This window comes from Calypte anna, chromosome 17 (assembly GCF_003957555.1).
Source record: "Calypte anna isolate BGI_N300 chromosome 17, bCalAnn1_v1.p, whole genome shotgun sequence".
Lineage (NCBI taxonomy): Eukaryota > Metazoa > Chordata > Aves > Apodiformes > Trochilidae > Calypte > Calypte anna.
In genome coordinates, this window is record NC_044262.1 from 4,067,117 (window position 1) to 4,084,229 (window position 17,113).

At 44.7% G+C, this 17,113-nt stretch overlaps 1 protein-coding gene across 1 annotated transcript in view; it reads left to right on the plus strand.

Annotated features, from left to right (window-relative positions):
- COL27A1 (collagen type XXVII alpha 1 chain) overlaps positions 1–17,113 on the plus strand; it is a 143,150-nt gene that overhangs the window by 32,693 nt on the left and 93,344 nt on the right. The window contains exons 6-11 of the mRNA XM_030461514.1: positions 4,091–4,144; positions 5,711–5,764; positions 11,337–11,381; positions 12,301–12,354; positions 14,624–14,668; positions 16,986–17,039. Coding sequence (XP_030317374.1) covers positions 4,091–4,144; positions 5,711–5,764; positions 11,337–11,381; positions 12,301–12,354; positions 14,624–14,668; positions 16,986–17,039 — 306 coding nt within the window. The remainder of the gene's footprint in view (positions 1–4,090; positions 4,145–5,710; positions 5,765–11,336; positions 11,382–12,300; positions 12,355–14,623; positions 14,669–16,985; positions 17,040–17,113) is intronic.

A 17,113-nucleotide genomic window follows, 5' to 3' on the forward strand; every position in this document is an offset into this window, starting at 1 on the left:
TGAGACTAAAGAATAGCTGAGTTTTGAAAGGCAAAGCTTAACTGAGGTTTTCACTACCAAGCAAGCTGTAGGATGTCTCAGCCAAACAGAGAGAAAGGTACAAGCAAGAGTTTTTCCTTTTCATGATCTCATCAGTAGGCAGAGATGTTTTGAGCACTGTCCATGCTCTGGGAAAAAGATTGTGGAAACTTGGCATGCTGCCTCTGTGTGATTAAAAATTAGGCACTGGAGACATGCTGGTGAACAGCAGCTGTTTTAAATTCTGAAGTGTAGTTATATGGCCTGAAAAGTGAAGCTGTAAAAGTTCTACATCTTAGCATTCTGCTCTTATTCTCCACCAATGACTTCCAGATCACACTTGTCAAGTTTTACAAGTCAAATCAAGGTTCTTTTAGCTAACTTCCAGTCCTGCACATTCAGCCTGATTCAAGTTGTAGAGCATGTTTCTATGCTATAGGATTTTTTAAAAAGCCAAACACTTTTAGCCTAAGGCCTTGTCAGAAATCATCATTTTGCTGTAAAGTTGTGTTCAGTTGCCCTCCTACTGGAAATAAAAACTTCCTGTAAGCATTTTTCCTCCATCTTGATGTGCAACCTGGCAGCAAGAAGCCCTCAGTGAATGGAGAGCTGTAAGTCTGCAGCAGGGAGCTGGTGTCATCAGTCTGTGCTATATATTTTAATTTTGCCCAGTCATCATTGGCAGGATTAGGCTGTTCTACACTTTCTCAAAAGAAGTATTAAGTTTGCAATTGGATGTGAGAGCCTGAGCTCAGCCCTGGCCTGGATATAACTTTACTTCTAGCAGGGAAAGCCTCCTAAGCCATGATTGCAAGATCCTTGCTTATGAAGCTTTTTTGGGAAGGTGTGTGTCAGATCTTGGAGTTGTGACTTCTACTTCTCCCCTTCATTTTTCTGGTGTTACACCAGTGCCAGGAGATGGGCTTTGCACCAATTTTTCCTATCTCACCCCCTTGCATTTTAAATGCCTCTATCCTTCACCAGGCTTGACAAGCCTGCACCTAGGACCTGATATCTTCCTAGTAAAGCCAGCCCATGGATGAAATTATGGACTTGTGAAAGCTCAGCCTGGGCAACAAGACAGAGCAGCCCCAACTAGAAGTTTTCTTGTAGAAAGCCTTCAGAACTCATCCAGAACCTGGCTGCTGGACTGGGTCTTCACTAGATAGCAGTTAATACCATGGAAAAAACAATGCAAGAAAGGAAACTGAAGTTTCCCAGATAGATACAGCTTGGAAACAATTACTAACACCAAGTCATTGTCACTTAGGAGGTAACACAGGAGCATCAAGTTTTACCAGCTGAATAAGGTCAGGCATTCAAATGCATATCAGGGATGTGATGTGGCAACACAGCTGGGACAGATGTGTCTTTGTCCAGGTCTCTTGTCCACCTGTGTTGCATTGGTGCATTGGAGCACCAGAGTGGTGGTTTGGGGCTGCTGCATTTCTGATCTCTCCTGTGCAGAGTGCACCTTATTCTCATCACTGGAGCTGAGCCCTTGTAAGCCCTTGTACTTAGAAAGCTGATCTTTTGCACAGAGCTCTGTGCAGCTGTTGAGCCAAATTCCTGCTGTTCTGCTTGGGCATGATCCCACTGACCTCAGTGCCATTACACCAGCTTGTGCCACCTGAGAATTTTGTCCATCGTGCTCTGTCAGCAGTTCATAATGCTCAGCTGCTCAGAGGACTTCTTGCCACTTCTTACATTCTATTTGTTGTCCTTGGCAGTTGTAAAATTGCTGTTGAATCTCGTTAGCAAAGACTGATTCTACCAGATAACCTCTTAAATAGCTGTAAACCTACACTGGGTGAGGGCTGTGGCTGCCTGTGTGACCAGGCTGTGCTGCTGGGGGGGCAGCAACCAGATGTAGCACCAAGGATGCCCTAACATAGTTTGGGGCTGGGAAGGGGGTTGGCTGCCAGGCAGGGTGCGTTTTCAAAAACCATTCCAAGAGTTAGGTTTGCATCTCTTATCTGGAAATTTTTGGCATCAGGCATTGGTATGGTTTGCTTAGTTAGCTGCTCTGGATAAATTTCTTGATATAGCTCAAGGAAAAACTGAACTTTTAGAATGGCTTAGCTCCAAGATAGCTCTTCACTTTCTCTCACTGATGTTTAAAATGCAAAGCTGAGGTTTTTAAATTGAACAGCTCCAGACTTCTCCAGGTAGGGAAAAACCAGAAGAAACCATGCAGTAGTGTGCTCAGTCAGCTGGGATGAAAAAGAGAAGCTTGTGGGCTAGGTGCCACGGCTTAGTGATGGACAAGGCTTAGGCTAATTCCTGTGTTGTGGCTGCTGAGAGGTGGGCAATTAATCCACAGTTTCAGCCCTCAGCATCCAAGCACACGTTCTCTCTGGCCCTGATGCCATTTTGCTGATTAATCTTAGGAAAGTGAGATCCTTCTTGTGGCCAAGTTCTCCACCTGTGTGATGGTCTCAGTGGTGTTGAGCAGAGAACCATGATGCAAAGCACAGTCTTTGCTAATGAGATCTGGAGCTTCCCAGGGAAAATGTAAGAGGCTTGTATTCCTTTTCATGGCTCGAAGTCATTCCACTGAACACATGGCAGGATTTAGGCAGAGCCGTGGGTGTCTATCTGCTGCAGTAAATGAGTTTTGCAGAGTAGAAATTAATATCCTGTGATCCTGAGGAGTGCTCTGATCTGCTCCAAGCAGTTGTAGCACCCACAGACTACTCTAAAGCTCAGAGAGTGGGAGAATAGCCCTGATAACAGCTGCATGCAAAGCAAGATTATCTGCATGACTTAATTTACTGTTTGGAAACCAGGCAGCCTTCATTCAGGACTTGCTGAGATGCATCTGCCTTGAATCAGCAGTGCTCCCTACAGTCCATAGCCAAGCAGTCTCACTCCCTGAAACTTGGAGCTGATGGTGGAGAAGAAAAGAGATTTACTCTCTGTGCATGGTGGAAAGTATGTGCCAAACATACAGTGAGGCTGCATGGAAAAGCTGCTCAGCTGGCTGTAACCAGACCTTGGTGCTGCTAATGAGAAATGCCAGACAATAAATATCATTACTCCTTTGTTGGGTCTCTCCTTCCCTCCAAGCACTTCACTTGACAAGCATTAATGAACCCTCACAGCTGTCCTGTGCTTGCTTTTAACTCCCATGCTGCTGATGTGGCACGCAGAGGTTGTGACTTATTTAAAATCCCAGGAGGGTTAAATGGCCAGTGCCTGATGATTTTGGGAACCTGTGTCCTACCTGTGCCAGAAGAGATGTTACACAGCCCTAAGCTGCTTTGTAGCTAAGCCTCACCTCCCCCCTGACAAAAGAATGTGACATGCTTCAGATCTCCTCCAATTCTTCCCATTTCTGTCCCTCACCATGCTAGGTGCACACACCACCTTTCCACCTTTTAAGAACTTAAACTGGGATTTTCAGAAGAATCTACTGGAATTAGCTGCTGAATATTCCAGTGTGTGAATATTCCAGTGAATATAATAAGTGCTGCTGAAATTCCAGTCTGTGTTTGTCAGATCACAGCCTTAAATTGTAATTTCTTACATCACAGCTGTTAAAAAGGAAAATAAAGAATACTGCTATGTAAGATAAAGTGTGCCTCTTTCTTCTGCCAGCCTGGAAGCCTCACAAATGCTCTGGCTCTTGGTAGTATCTAATTAGTGTAACTTTCTCTGCAGTTTCATCTGTTCCCTACAGTTAAAATATCAAGTTGTTAAGAAGGATGGTTTAGCTCCAGTAATAAGCTTGGTAATTATTTTTGTGATGGTAGCTGTAGACAGGGAAGAAATCACAGCTGTCTAGTCTAATAAGTATCAAAAGTCCAGACATTGCCTTCTTCCAGTTATCCTTTCTTTAGTCAATTTAATACTGTCAAATACTATTTAAAATTGAGTGCTCTAACAGCAGCAATCACCAAACCCAGCCCCAGCAAAACAGCTGTACCCAGGGACTGTATTACATTGGGATGTTGGGGCAGGATTGAGAGAAACCAAAATGCTTCTCTAATTCGCAGGCTTGGTGGAAGCAGAACCACATCTATGGTTTGGGTCCTTGGATTGTGTCATTAATTGAAGTTTTTCATTTCAGGGTCAGAAAGGTGATCCTGGGCTGTCACCTGGCAAAGCTCGCAATGGACAGAAGGTAAGGAGCTGCCCAGAGTGCACGGGCACCCAAACCACAGGGTGCTTCAAGCCCTGTGCAGGCACATGGATGGAACCCACACTTGAGCCACAAGCATCACAGCTACTCAGTGGACTTGGCCTTTCCACCAAGGGCTTCTCAAACCAACACAAAGCACAAAACCAGGGAGTGTAGTGACTTTCTGCATTTAGCAGCTGTTAAGGATCAGAGTTCTGCTACTCCTTTTCAATAAATTACAACTCCTCTTTTTGCTGTTTCACAGCTGAGAGATCTTTACTGAGGCAACAAGGCCTCACAGAGGTCTAGAAATGAGTAGTAGAGTGAGCAGGACTCCACAACATTTACCTCAATTAGTTCTTTCAGCTGTGCCTGCACAATTCTTCCTAACCCATGTCCAGGGCAAGAAGCTGCTTCTCTCCCTTTCATCACAAGCCTTGCTATAAATGCACAGCTAATAGACAGCATCAGCCATGAAGAACTTGGGCCCTTCATTTGAAACCAGATGCCATACATGAAGCACAGCAAGCCACACAAAGGCAAGATGCAGGGTGAGGCTAGAAAACATTGAGGAGGCTCAGGCTGAAACCATGCTTTTAACTTAACAGCACGAGATGCTTTTGGAACTTTCTGGTATGCTACATTGGATTGGCATCACATGGAAACCATCCACCAGCAGAGTCTGGAACCAGTTTCTTGCAGTCAAGCTCAGTGTACAAAAGGGAGAGATTCAGATCACTTTTAGCTCATGTTAACAAGGCTTGATTCCTGTTAGCAGTAATAGAAACAAGGAGTTTCCAGCAGGAGTTTGGAGTGATGCCTAATTGTCAAGCTAGATACTGCAAATGCATTTTCAGTAAGCAGGCCCAGCACAGTGTTAGAAACTCTACAGAGGTTTTTGATCCTAATGAGAGGAGGCCAAAATGGGCTTGGACAAATGGGTTGGGTGTTAGAGAGGTCTTGCAGCAGAGTGCTTCTTTCCTATGATGACTTGGGTACACCAGATGGGATGGGATGGAATCCCTTTTCAAAAGGACACTGAAAAAAAAACCCTTCCAGCAGAATCCTGCAAAGTTTAAATCTCTGAATCAACAACTTATACCATCAGTACCAGCTGAAGTAGAGCTGTGGGCTGAGTCAGTGCAGTATCAGAGTGGGAGCACAGTCACAGGATTTGGCAGGAGGTACCTGTTCTTGTTGCATTTAAAAACTAGAATTTTCTTTTCTTGGTGATTTAGATGCCTATCAAAAGACAAATGAAGCATGTGACTGAATGAGATCATTTAAAAAAAAAAAGAAAAAAAGAAAAAACTATTCATTCTGTTGGCTAAAAGCTGGACTCCAGCAGTAGCTGCCATTAATTAACTGGGTTTATTATTTATATGAGCCACTTAATAGAGATTATGTCTAAATCTACACTTCTTATCCATTCAGTTTTTGAAGAGTTGCAGTTAGCATTAGAAATATCAATAGTTGGGTGCTACTGTCAGCAAAATAATTTCAGTAACAAGACACTGGGCATGGGGAAAACACTGCTGAAAATTAATTCAACTTGCTTGCTTCCTGCAGGGAGATTTGGGCTTACCTGGTCTGACTGGGTTTCCTGGACCACCTGGTAGAAAGGTAGGAGTATGTTATTTTCTAGTGAATTTGAGAACTTTTCATTTTAGAATGTTCTACTGTAACTGCTTATATGTTTTAATTAAGTCCTAGTTTCAGCAAAAAAGTCTTTTGCCAGTTTCACCTGTATAAAACTAGGATATAAGGCTGAATGTTCTGGTTTTGTTCCTTGATTATATCCCATGACCCATTGCACTGTGCCTTCCATCTGTACCTTTACAGTGTTAATCAGCAAGGGGAATTTAGGTCTGGTTCAGCCAATATGTTACCTTAGGGGGATCTACAACCAGCATCAATACTCAGAGGCTGGATTCAGAACAGGACCAGACATTCAAAGGAAACCTTGACTGTCTCTCCTGGTAAAGTCTGTTTCCAACAAAACACCTTTTTGCCTTCCCTTTATTTTGCTTGGAGTCTGACAGCACTACCCAAGTCTTGCTTCCTTTCTTTCCATAATCATGTTTCAACATCATTATCATCGACAACAATGTACCTATGCCTGGAATAGGATCTATAGGGATGGAGCACAGGATCCATCCCTGCTGTCATGCTGCAGCACTGTGTGTGCTGGTATCACGTGTGCAAGCCTTGCACAGCAATACCTCAGCAATCCAGACCTCGAGCTCACACCTTTTATATATAGAATCATAGAATCATAGAATTGTCTGGGTTGGAAGGGACCTCAGAGATCATCGAGTCCAACCCTTGATCCACTCCCGCTGCAGTTCCCAGCCCATGGCACTCAGTGCCACATCCAGGCTCTTTTGAAGTATCTCCAGACACGGAGAATCCACTACTTCCCTGGGCAGCCCATTCCAATGCCTGATCACCCTCTCCAGAAAGAAATTCTTTCTAATCTCCAACCTAAACCTCCCCTGGCACAACTTGAGACCCTGCCCTCTTGTCTTGCTGAGAGTTGCCTGGGAAAAGAGCCCAACCCCCCCCTGGCTCCAACCTCCTTTCAGGGAGTTGGAGAGAGTGATGAGGTCTCCTCAGAGCCTCCTCTTTTCCAGGCTGAACACCCCCAGCTCCCTCAGCCTCTCCTCATAGGATATGTGCTTAAGTCCCTTCACCAGCTTAGTTGCCCTCCTTTGGACCTGCTCCAGGACCTTGATATCAAGGATTCTTCAACTGACCTTCCAGTTCCAGGCTGTGTTCCATGTTGGTTTGATTATTTGGAAGCAGGACCTGTTGCAGGGAGCTGTTTGATAGGTGGGCTCAGCAGAGGTGACCCCGTCCCACCAAGCCAGGACTGACATAGCCAAACTCAACAGTTAAAATTAGCATCTTGTTTAAGTCACTTCATCTGTCAATCGGCCACTGAAGATCCACTCTTCTGCCAGTTAGCTGCACACAAACACCTACTCAGCTGGGCTTTAAGACTCTGGGGAACCTTCTGCCCCCACAACTGTGTGTATGCTTTTTCTTAAAGTCAGATTGCCCAGGAGTAGGGGGTGGGTTCATCTTTGTACTTCCAAGGCTGGTCATGCTTGAGGTGCTGTGTGGGGCTAGGAGCAGCAGAGTGATTAATTACTGATCTTTTGCTGCCACAAACAAGTTCTAACAAATAGGGTGCAAAGAATACTATTTTCCTGGTATAACAGCTCATAAAGCAAAACCTTGTGGTTAGGATCAGCAAAATGCAACGTCAGGAGTGCAAGGACTCGTAGTGGAAAAAAGTGGAGAAGGAATAGGAGATTGAACAAACATTCCTGCATCCAGCACATGGCCTTCCCATCTGATTTCAGCTCCCCCAGGACAGGGCAGAGGCAGGGCTGTGCTTCTGTTTCTTACAGTAATGAGCTAGTTGGATGCTGAATTTTTTTCCTTTGGTGCAGCTTAAAAAAACAACCTCCCAGTAGCACTAGCCTGGCAGTGGTTTTGGTGTAACCTGGCTTTTATTAGCATCCTGCATTAAGAAAAAATTACAGCTGCTGGAAAAATGTTTGGAAAAAAAAATCTTTTTTTATCTGGATTCCCTGCTGGCATTCTCCCAGTGAAAATATGCTGGTGTTAGACTGGAGATGGGCAACACAGCTTGGCTACCAGCAAACAGCAACACTTTGGAAATGGCCATCCCTCCAGCATGCTCCATGGTGGGACTGGGAAAAGAGAGAGCTCTGAGGGCTTTGATCTGAAAACACCAAGTAGAAAATTTCAAATAGGCAAGATAAATGTCACCAAGGGAAACAAAGAACTTTTCCCACTAAATGGAACACCCACAGCAGAGTGGTTGGGCTGGGCCAGCTCAGTGCCTGCCTGGAAGATGCAGAGCTTTGCTCTTTTTAGGATCCCAGGGTCTGATCTCAGAGCACCAAAGTCATTTTGCTTCGTGCATCACTGAGTGCATGAAGCTGCCTTACAGCTGGAATTCTCATCCCCTCCACCCAGAGCAAATCTGCTGAGCAGTGGTTCTGAGGAACAGTGGCAGGACTTGGCTGCCCATTCCCTCTGGGACAGCAAGGTGGCTTTGGGCTTTGGCTTTTCTTTGCAGGCTGCTGCTGTCCTGCAGATGTGTCCCAGCATCATTGCTCCTGGCCTCAGCTGCTGTGGAGGATAAAATGATCATAGCAGTGGGAGACTGGGGAAGGCAGCAGCAGTGAGAGAGAAAAAGCTTTGTTAAAGTCACTCAGAGAGTAAAGACAGAGCAAGGAATTGGTCAGTGCCTCAAAACACATCCTGTCCTGCCCATCTCCTTCTCTTTACTCTTCACGTTTCCTATCAAAGTGCAGGATGATCCTTTTTAGCTAGGAGAGCGTGGATTATAAATACCATCACAGATGAGTAAATCCTTCACTGGAGTGCAATTTCCTTTCTAAATCACAGGCCTTTGTGTTGAGCACCCTGTAATCATCAGGAAGTGTTTGGATAAAAGAGCAAATGCGGTTGTTTTCATACCCTCTGCCCTGTCATTTTAGTGCTATTTGAAGAGGATTTTAGCAGGTAAATGCTTTCACATTGCAGCCAGCTTTAGCATACACAAGCTTTTCTGCTTTTTTCCTCACTGTAATTAACCTGAGACAGAAATAACTGCAGTGTACTATAAAGAAACACACATTTGACCCTTCCCAGAGCTCATTATATGTAGGGAGGAGGATATTTAGCAGAATGCAGCAGTAGCAGAGTGTCTACATGTTTAACTGAAGTGCATTCATTTACCATCACAGAGATAGCAATGGAATGCTTTAGTGCAGACTTGAGCTCAGGATGTGCTTTGAGCATCTAGGAGAGCTCCCATCTAACCTAACCCCCTGCTCTGGGGAGACATGGCAGGTTTGCCACACTGCAGGAACCCAGGCCCATCAGAATGCTTCAGAGCAGCCAAGCCAGACACCTCTTTTCTTGTTAGTGGAGGGAGCAAGACATCTCTGAGTGTTTGCATCCCTGGAAGTAGGTGCTCCAGCTCCCTAGAAGGTGGAGGTAGTTCCTGCTCTAGGCTGTGGCTGAAGGAGCTGTGCAGAGGCCCAAAGAGGAAACCCTATGGGCTTGGTGCTAAATCCCAGGGCACATCTGGAGATGCTGAACCCAGGACTGTTGCTGTTGTCAGCTCTGTCTGGAGGAGGTGAGAGGGGCCAGAACAGACATTCTGTCTGCACAATGCCCTGCTGGTCCACGCTACAGGAATGGGTAATACCAATACTGGCCCTTCCACACTCAGGTGGGTCTGGACCCAAAATGCCTTCACCTTCAGGTCAGACACCCAGCCAGGGTGGAGCATCCTTCTCCTTTCTGCTGATGCTGAGCCTGGCAAGGAGCCAGGGAGAGGATCCCATGGGGCATATTCCTGGAGTGCAACAGGGAGTCCTGGCTGCTGCTCCTGCCCCAAGAGCTTCTGGGGCACTTTCAGTTAGGAGCCAGTGGCTGAAATGCACTAACAGAGTTTGGAAAAGTACCTTCTAGGTGGTTCAAATAAGGGCTGGCCTGTAGCCAAGTGGTCTTTTAGGTCAGCCACCACTTTCTCAAGTGATGCAACTCAATAAAAAAAATAAAGACCAAGATACATCAGCAAGGTCAAGGAGGAAAGAATCAGTGAAAAGGAAATCAACATTTTTTTCCAGGCCAAAATATCTGCAATAACGAGCAAGAAGGAATGCAAAGGGGAGTGGGTAGTAGCCAGGGTGGCTGAGAGCATTGCATACCTCTGCCAGCACAGGCTGAGGCTGTGGGTCTAGAATAGCCCATGGGAAGAATAAAAAAGCTGCTAAGCAGAGGTGTGGATCTGGAAGCAAGAAAGGGGCCTGGGTTCATCTAGAGAGGAAAGCAAAGGGCCAAGTCCTCAGCCAGAATGGGGTTTGGTGGTGGCTTTCAGAGCAGGGGCTGCTCCCCACTGGGTTTCAGAGACAGGCACAGGAGGTGGGAGCCCTGGCGGGGGACAGGTTCAGTAGCAGGGACTGAGCTATAAATTGCAATTGGAACCCACCCTGAAAGCATTTTGTTATTTTTGTAGTATTGGTGCAAGGATTGTTTCTTGTTTACTTAACCTCTCCATTTGTTTCCAGGTAAATGTTCACCCCCTCTTTTTATTTTCAATCTTTCTAGTAGCCCAGCTAAACCCTCATCTCTAATCTGCTCTGAATCCATTTGATGGAAATGAGATTGGTTTAAATAGCTGAATCAAGATAAAACAGGGAAAAAAATCTGAAGTGCCCATCACTTGCAGAGTTTACTCAGTGTTTAAAGAGAGCTCTAGGTAAATCCTGGAGAAACCAAACTCTCTTAAAATACATACTGATCAGTCTGCAGTTGAACAAGCTGCCTTTGTACTGCTCCAGTATCTGCACCTCAAAAAAAAATACTCACAAACTGAAGCAGGTTTATGAGAAACCTGTGAGAATGATTTGAAGCCTGCAACACTTGCCAGCCAACAAACTCATTCTAATTAATTGAGCAGAGAGAGGTTAAGAGACACCTTGGTCATCATTTTAGATAACTTCATAATGAAGGGCTCTGGATCTTGTCTTACCTTGTAATAAATTAGAAAAGCTAGAGGCTAGGGAAGTCCAAGCTGGTCACATGAGGGAAGTTTCCTGTGACAGTAAATGGTTGTTTTGGTGTTTCCTGGGGCATTTCAAGTTCTAAAGCAAAAGTGAGGACTCTGAAATGTGAGTGACCCATCTTGCAGTTTCCCCATTTGCCCAAAGCCAGTGTTTTACTTTACAAGCCCTGTGGTTTCCTAAGGATTAATGGTAGCTTTGCTACAGGTATCAATTACAAATAGACAATTCTGAGTGTAGGTACAACTCTAAGCCTCGTTCATGGAGTAAGTAAGTCCTTCTGGAGTGACCCCCAGTGAACCCCAGGGGCTGCAGGTGGCTGCTGCTGCTCCACGTTGTAGAGGTCTGGGAACATCCACAGGGTTTGGGTGATGCAAGCACAAAGTAGCACATTGAAAGTCTGCATGATTGTGTAGTGCTATTCTGCATCTAAAGGCCTGCTTTTCCTCAGAATTTTACTCCCATCTGTAAAGAGACCAAACCCAGATTTTTATTCTTCTTCTGTTCTTTTTTTTTTTTTCTTGTTTTTTTTTTTTTTTTTTTTCCCCTTCTTATTCATCTCTTCCATCCTATTTCAACAGGGTTATAAAGGCTACCCTGGACCACCAGGTCACCCTGGAGACCAGGTGAGTCTTCCCAGTTTTCAACACTGAACCTTTAAAGAGGGCTGGATTTGCTGACTCTGAGGCTAAGTCTGGCTCCTGGACAGCCAGAGTGGTGGGGACAGCCAGAGTGGTGGGGACAGCCACTCCTGCCCAGGCAGTTTGGTACAGGCAGGGGATGTGCAGGGAGCTCCTGTGCTGCTGGCAGCCTGGCACATACACTGTCCCAGCATCAGCAGGTTGCTGGGAGGAGACTGCCTTGGAGTTTCTAAATTTAATTTTTGTTTCTCAACCACATTAAGTTTACATAGTGGAAGAAAATACCAATTTACCCTCCTCCCCCCTTTATTTTCCCTTTTACATTAGTTTCACCTGGAGTTTACAAACCACATCACATGAAGTACTGACATGTAATTCCCTCCCAAAGCCCATTCTCCTTCTCCCATTTTCTCCCCCCTCTTTATTTGGTTAAGTCTGATGTTTGCAGTTCAGAAAAAAAAAAAAAAAGGCAATGAATAGCAGGCCCTGTTAGCAATGATGTTAAAGGATATTATACATGAATCCATTTAGTTCTGAAGAATTTTGGCAGTACTTCCCCACCAGTAAAACGGTTCCATATGCCAGATATAGATGCAGCCTTACACCTTCTCTTAGCCTCCTTGTTTCAAACTATCTGCTGTTTTCACTGCAGATGGAGAGAGAAGGAGAATCAGCAGCACTTGCTGAATGCACAGATCCTATTGGGGTCACTTCTGTGTGTTTTCCCCTCTCATTAATTTATTCCACTGTCCACTCTTAATACTTTCTTCCTCCATAAATTTGCATAGGTTAATCCACCTTCTTCCTTTCTTTCCCCCCAGCTCATAGAATGAAGCAGCTGAAAAGGTTTCCCAGTTGTGACTCTCACCTTACCTTCTGTGCCTTTTCTTTTTTCTTTCCAAAGGGCGAACGAGGACCAGATGGAAATCCAGGTGCCAAAGGTTATCCTGGCAGGCAGGTGCAGTAAATCTCATCGTGCTGTGCACAGACTAGGGATTTGGGTGTGCAGGTAGCTAAATATATGCCCCACTAAATACATGTCCTGTTAAAGACAGTGCAGACCTCTAGAACATATCTTAATATTTGCCCTCTTCCCTCCCCAAAATGCCACATGAGTGCCTTTCAACTCTGGGGGATACTTAGGTTGTTAGAAAATATTTTGTGCCTATGATGGATAAAACATGATTTTCTATAGCAAATTTTGGCAAATATTTACCTCGGTATAACAACAGAAGAGAGGGGAAAAAAACAATCAGCAGTGTTGAAAAACAGGCTCCTACCCCTTCAATTTTTACATGTTTTGCTTTTGTACATTCTACATCTAACAGTGAACAGGTTAGAAACCTGGGACAGAAGGTGGCATGCTATCAAAGAGCTTTTGCAGCTGCAAAAAGACAATGATACTGAAAGAAAACCAAGTCTCTATTTTCATTCTGAAAAAAATTTCACCAAGAAGACTTTAGGAATGGAGGAGTGGGCAAAGGGAAATGGATCATGATTGAACACTGTTGTCTTCCTGATGTAAGATGCTGAGTAGGAAGAATAAAATTATAAGGAAAAATCTGTGAGACTCTGAATGGAATCAGTTCAAGGGCAGAAGGCCTTTCCCTATGACATTTTACAGTGAAATGGGTTTCTCATGGTTTTCTAAAAGGGACACAGTTATGTTGGATTCTGCCACACTTATATTTAAGTGCAGAGCTACTGAAGTGCAGAGGATAGAGAGATGTCGGAGACCCTAAGCAGCCTGTCATGAGTCTGCCAGACTTGTCATGAGTTCATGTGTGAGTTTTTATCCAGATGTGCAGGTTATTGGACAAAATATGAACTAGATGTGCACAACAAGTCTTCATCCCCCTGCCTCAGACTATCAATAATGCAGGATTAAACTGAAAATTAAATTGATACCTTGCTTAGCAACCTGTAGGTGGAATATACAGATGGAGAGTGCAGGTGGTAGAACTGGATGAGAGTTTTATGCACCTGACTAAATGCTCCATTCATACTCTGAAAGGTTCTTAGAGATTTGCCTGCCAAAGGATCTCCTAGGTGTGAATGTCTGATAGGTGACTTAATGAGGAGTGGTCTGAGCTCTCCTGGTCATACAAGGTTAATGGATGCTGTGTAGCAATTCATAGCAATTCATGTTCTGCCCATCAGATAAGGAGTCTGAAATCTTTGCTTGACATACAAAGCACAAAAGCGCTTTCTTAAAGTGTGTTCTGGGTCAGGAAAGTGACTTTTTTTTTTTTTTTTAAAGCCAGTTTTTTTCCTGTCTGAATGCTGTGTGTATCCAGCATCAGCACTGTTTACTTTACTGAGGTTTTACTACTTGTTGCTCCTGTCAGCTGGGCTGGCTCTGCAGTGCTACGGGAAAGAGCTTGGCTCTGGTTTGATTTGTGAATCAGAATTGTGAACTTCACCCCAATGTCTGAAATCTTTGGCAATGATGAATGAGCCGGGAAAGAGCACAACCTGACTTTCAGATCCCAGGCTGAGAGTAAAGTGCTGCCAGCTGAAGAAAATGAGGACTTAGCCTTTTTTTTTTTTTTCTCTTCTTCTTCCAAAAAAGCCCAGCAAGATTTGGAACTAGAAGAAATTGACCTGGAAACTTGCTAGAAGACAGTAAACATGAAAATTCATTATGCATTTTTACAGGGTTCTTTTTCACCACTGGGCAGCAATAGACATAGAAAGGGAAATGTATTTTCAATTCTTTCCATAGCTGTTGATGCTGCAGAGGGTTAGATATATTGCAGTCCCTGCACTGCTAAGGGACTTTGTAGGCTGTAAAAATTTGAGGGGCTTTCTCACTGCATCAGGGCTTACCTGTACCCCCTAAACAGGTACTGAAATACCTATGTCATCTGCTGTGTGTGTGGGAAATGAGTCACAAGCTGTTGGGGACAGCATCACTGTCCAGGGCAGCTGAAGTGTAATGCAGCCCCTGCTCACCCTGCATTGGCCTTTTTGGTCTTTATGACCAGAAATCTCCACTTCAGCCCCAGGGAAGGCTCACTCTGAGCAACAGGCTCAGGTTCTGCAGCTCCCCAACAATGGGAGATTTGTTATTTGTATTATTAAGTCCGTTTTTCTCCTTTGATACACTTTGGCCTTGGCACTGAGATCAGAACCACACAGGGATTGTGCTGGGGATTTGGCACTGTTTGTAAGGTGAAGTTAAAGCCTGTCCACATTTGTCTTTTTTTTTTTTCCTTCTCTTCTAGGGTTTACCTGGCCCCATAGGGGAAACTGGTCCAAAAGGCACTCGGGTAAGCAGCCTTTCACTTGTCTCATCTCTCTATTTATTTTTACCAAAGGCATTTGAAGAAACTTTTAAGCTTAATTTTGCAATCTTGAGATGAGTTCCTGTAATTTCTCAGGTTTGGGGGTTTGAACTGCACATTGCTCATTTATTAAACACTGCTACATTTTTAAAATTAAATTTGAAATGTATCAAGACCAAAACTCACTAATAGTGCTGATGATACAGAGTCAGCCCCTTCAGAGCTCCCATTGCAGGGGAGCAATGAGTGGCATACATGTTCCTACCGAAGTCTGAACTTTCTGCAAGCTCTGCCTCCCAAAGGACTCTTTTGTTTCAATAAGTAAGGTGAAGCCACCTTCAGCCATGCTGAAAATGGGCTCTTTAGGTTATAGTCCTGAGTTTGGGAGTGATTTATCTCATTCAGCAGAACAACAAGCCAGCATCTTGAAGCCATGTGCAAATACAAACATTAGTATCTCAGTTCTGCCAGGTTTTGCTCTCCAAATTCAATTGCCGGGGGTTCATTCTCACTGCAAAGGATTATTTTTATTTTTTTAACCAATTAAGATTCTCGTTAATCACATGGTGTTCTTTTCCTGCAATTTTAAACTCACAGTGAGATTCTGAGCCAATAATATCCCCTCTTTCTCTAAGGTGCAAAACTTTCTCTGTGTGCAGTAAGTTCCAGCAGTTGGCTTTCACCACTAGGAAAACTGCAAGGAACAACCAATGCTGACCCTGTGGCCAGCTGTATTCCTGAGCTGGGAAGGGAGGTGGTGTGTCCAATGTCCTGCAGGAGAGAGGGAGATCTGAGATAGCACAGCTTGCTCACCTCGCTTCCACACGTGATAAAGCTTTCCCTGGGGCATCTGTTTCACTGGCCTAACCAGGACTTTGTGTAATTATCAAGTGAGAGATATGCAGAATGAAAATTATTTTCCATTTTGCACCCCTGAGTGCTGAGGACTGAAGTATTTACAGAAAGGCACTTCTCAATTCAATTAGAACTGGGGACTGAGAGGAGATACCTGCATCTGGAGCACTGAGGCTGCCAACTGTGGGCTCTTTTCCATCCCCCAACTCTATTTTTTTTCTTCTGCAGGAAGTAGTTCAGGTGTTTACCTGGTTTGTCTTGAGGTTCAGGAGGCAAAGGCAGACAGGATAATTTTCCTGTGGCTGTATTTCCCAGCCAGGTGTCATCCCTAAAGGAAGGGCAACCAAAAGGGAGCAATGGACAGGGGAAAAAAACTTCAGAGGACTTGACAGTAAGAGATTCAGTGATGCTGGAGAAAGAAAGATGAGAGAAAACCAATGTTAACACTTGGCTCTTGTAATGGTGAGGTGCCACTGAGGGGGGCTCCCTGCTGAAATCCACTTCCTTTTGATTCTGTATGTTTGGCACAAATTAGTCCTTTGCAAAGGACCAGCACAGAAGGTAACTTTGTACTAACTGCTGAGCAAAGAGGATTAAACACAAGGCTTCAATTGTTGCACGGGAAGTGTGTAGTGTGTGTGTGTCCTGTCTGAGCAGGATTCCAAGGCTGGAGAGAAACCTCCCCTACTTGAGAATGCAGCCCCTGCCCGTGAGCATGAAAGGAGCAGATTTTATGTGAAAGATGGTGCAGAGGAGGCTTCTTCAGCCACAGTTGGGTGTCAGAGGATATGCCTCAAATGGCACTCTCAGCCTCTCCCATCCCTGTAGGGCCCTGGGTGCTTGAGTTGACAAAATGTTTGCAAAAGGTCCTGGTGGTGCAACAGTGTTTGCAGGAAAGGGCCTTGGGCAGAGCTGGTACCAATTTGCTCCTTTCTCAGCAACAGAATGGTTGGCAGCCTTGCAGGCCAGAAGGTGAGAAGGAGCCACAGTATGTGACCACCACATGACATAAGTAGAGAGGTTGGTACAGGGGGTTATTTTCACAACACAATTGAGAATGAGTACCAAAGGCAGGGAAAGAGCCCTCTGAGAGATGAAGGGAGGTGTAGGCATGGGGATTACTTTTTGCTATCACTCTTGTTAACCTTGAGCCAAGCTCCATTTCCCTCAGGTACACTCAGAGCCAGCCCAGGTAAGGTTTCTTCTTGCTGGCTTCTTCTTGCCTGGACTCCTCATGATCCCTGGTGTGAGGGTATGTGCCCTTGGACTACATCGTGGAAGCCAGCACCATGCAGTCCATGGGCATATACACTTGCCTCAAGGTTTATTTCATCATGGCTGCCACTGACCAACGCTGGAGGATGCTCTGCTGTTCAGGAGAAACAGACTGACTGACTGACTGCTGTTGGAGGAATATGTTTGACTACTCATTTCCTCTTTTCTTTAGGGCTATATCGGTCTCCCAGGATTATTTGGGCTGCCAGGGGCTGATGGAGAACGAGTGAGTATTTTGTGAAAAAAACCCTTGGTGTGTTGCTTAAATACAGCTCTTAAGGGCCTGTTGTAACCTTTTTT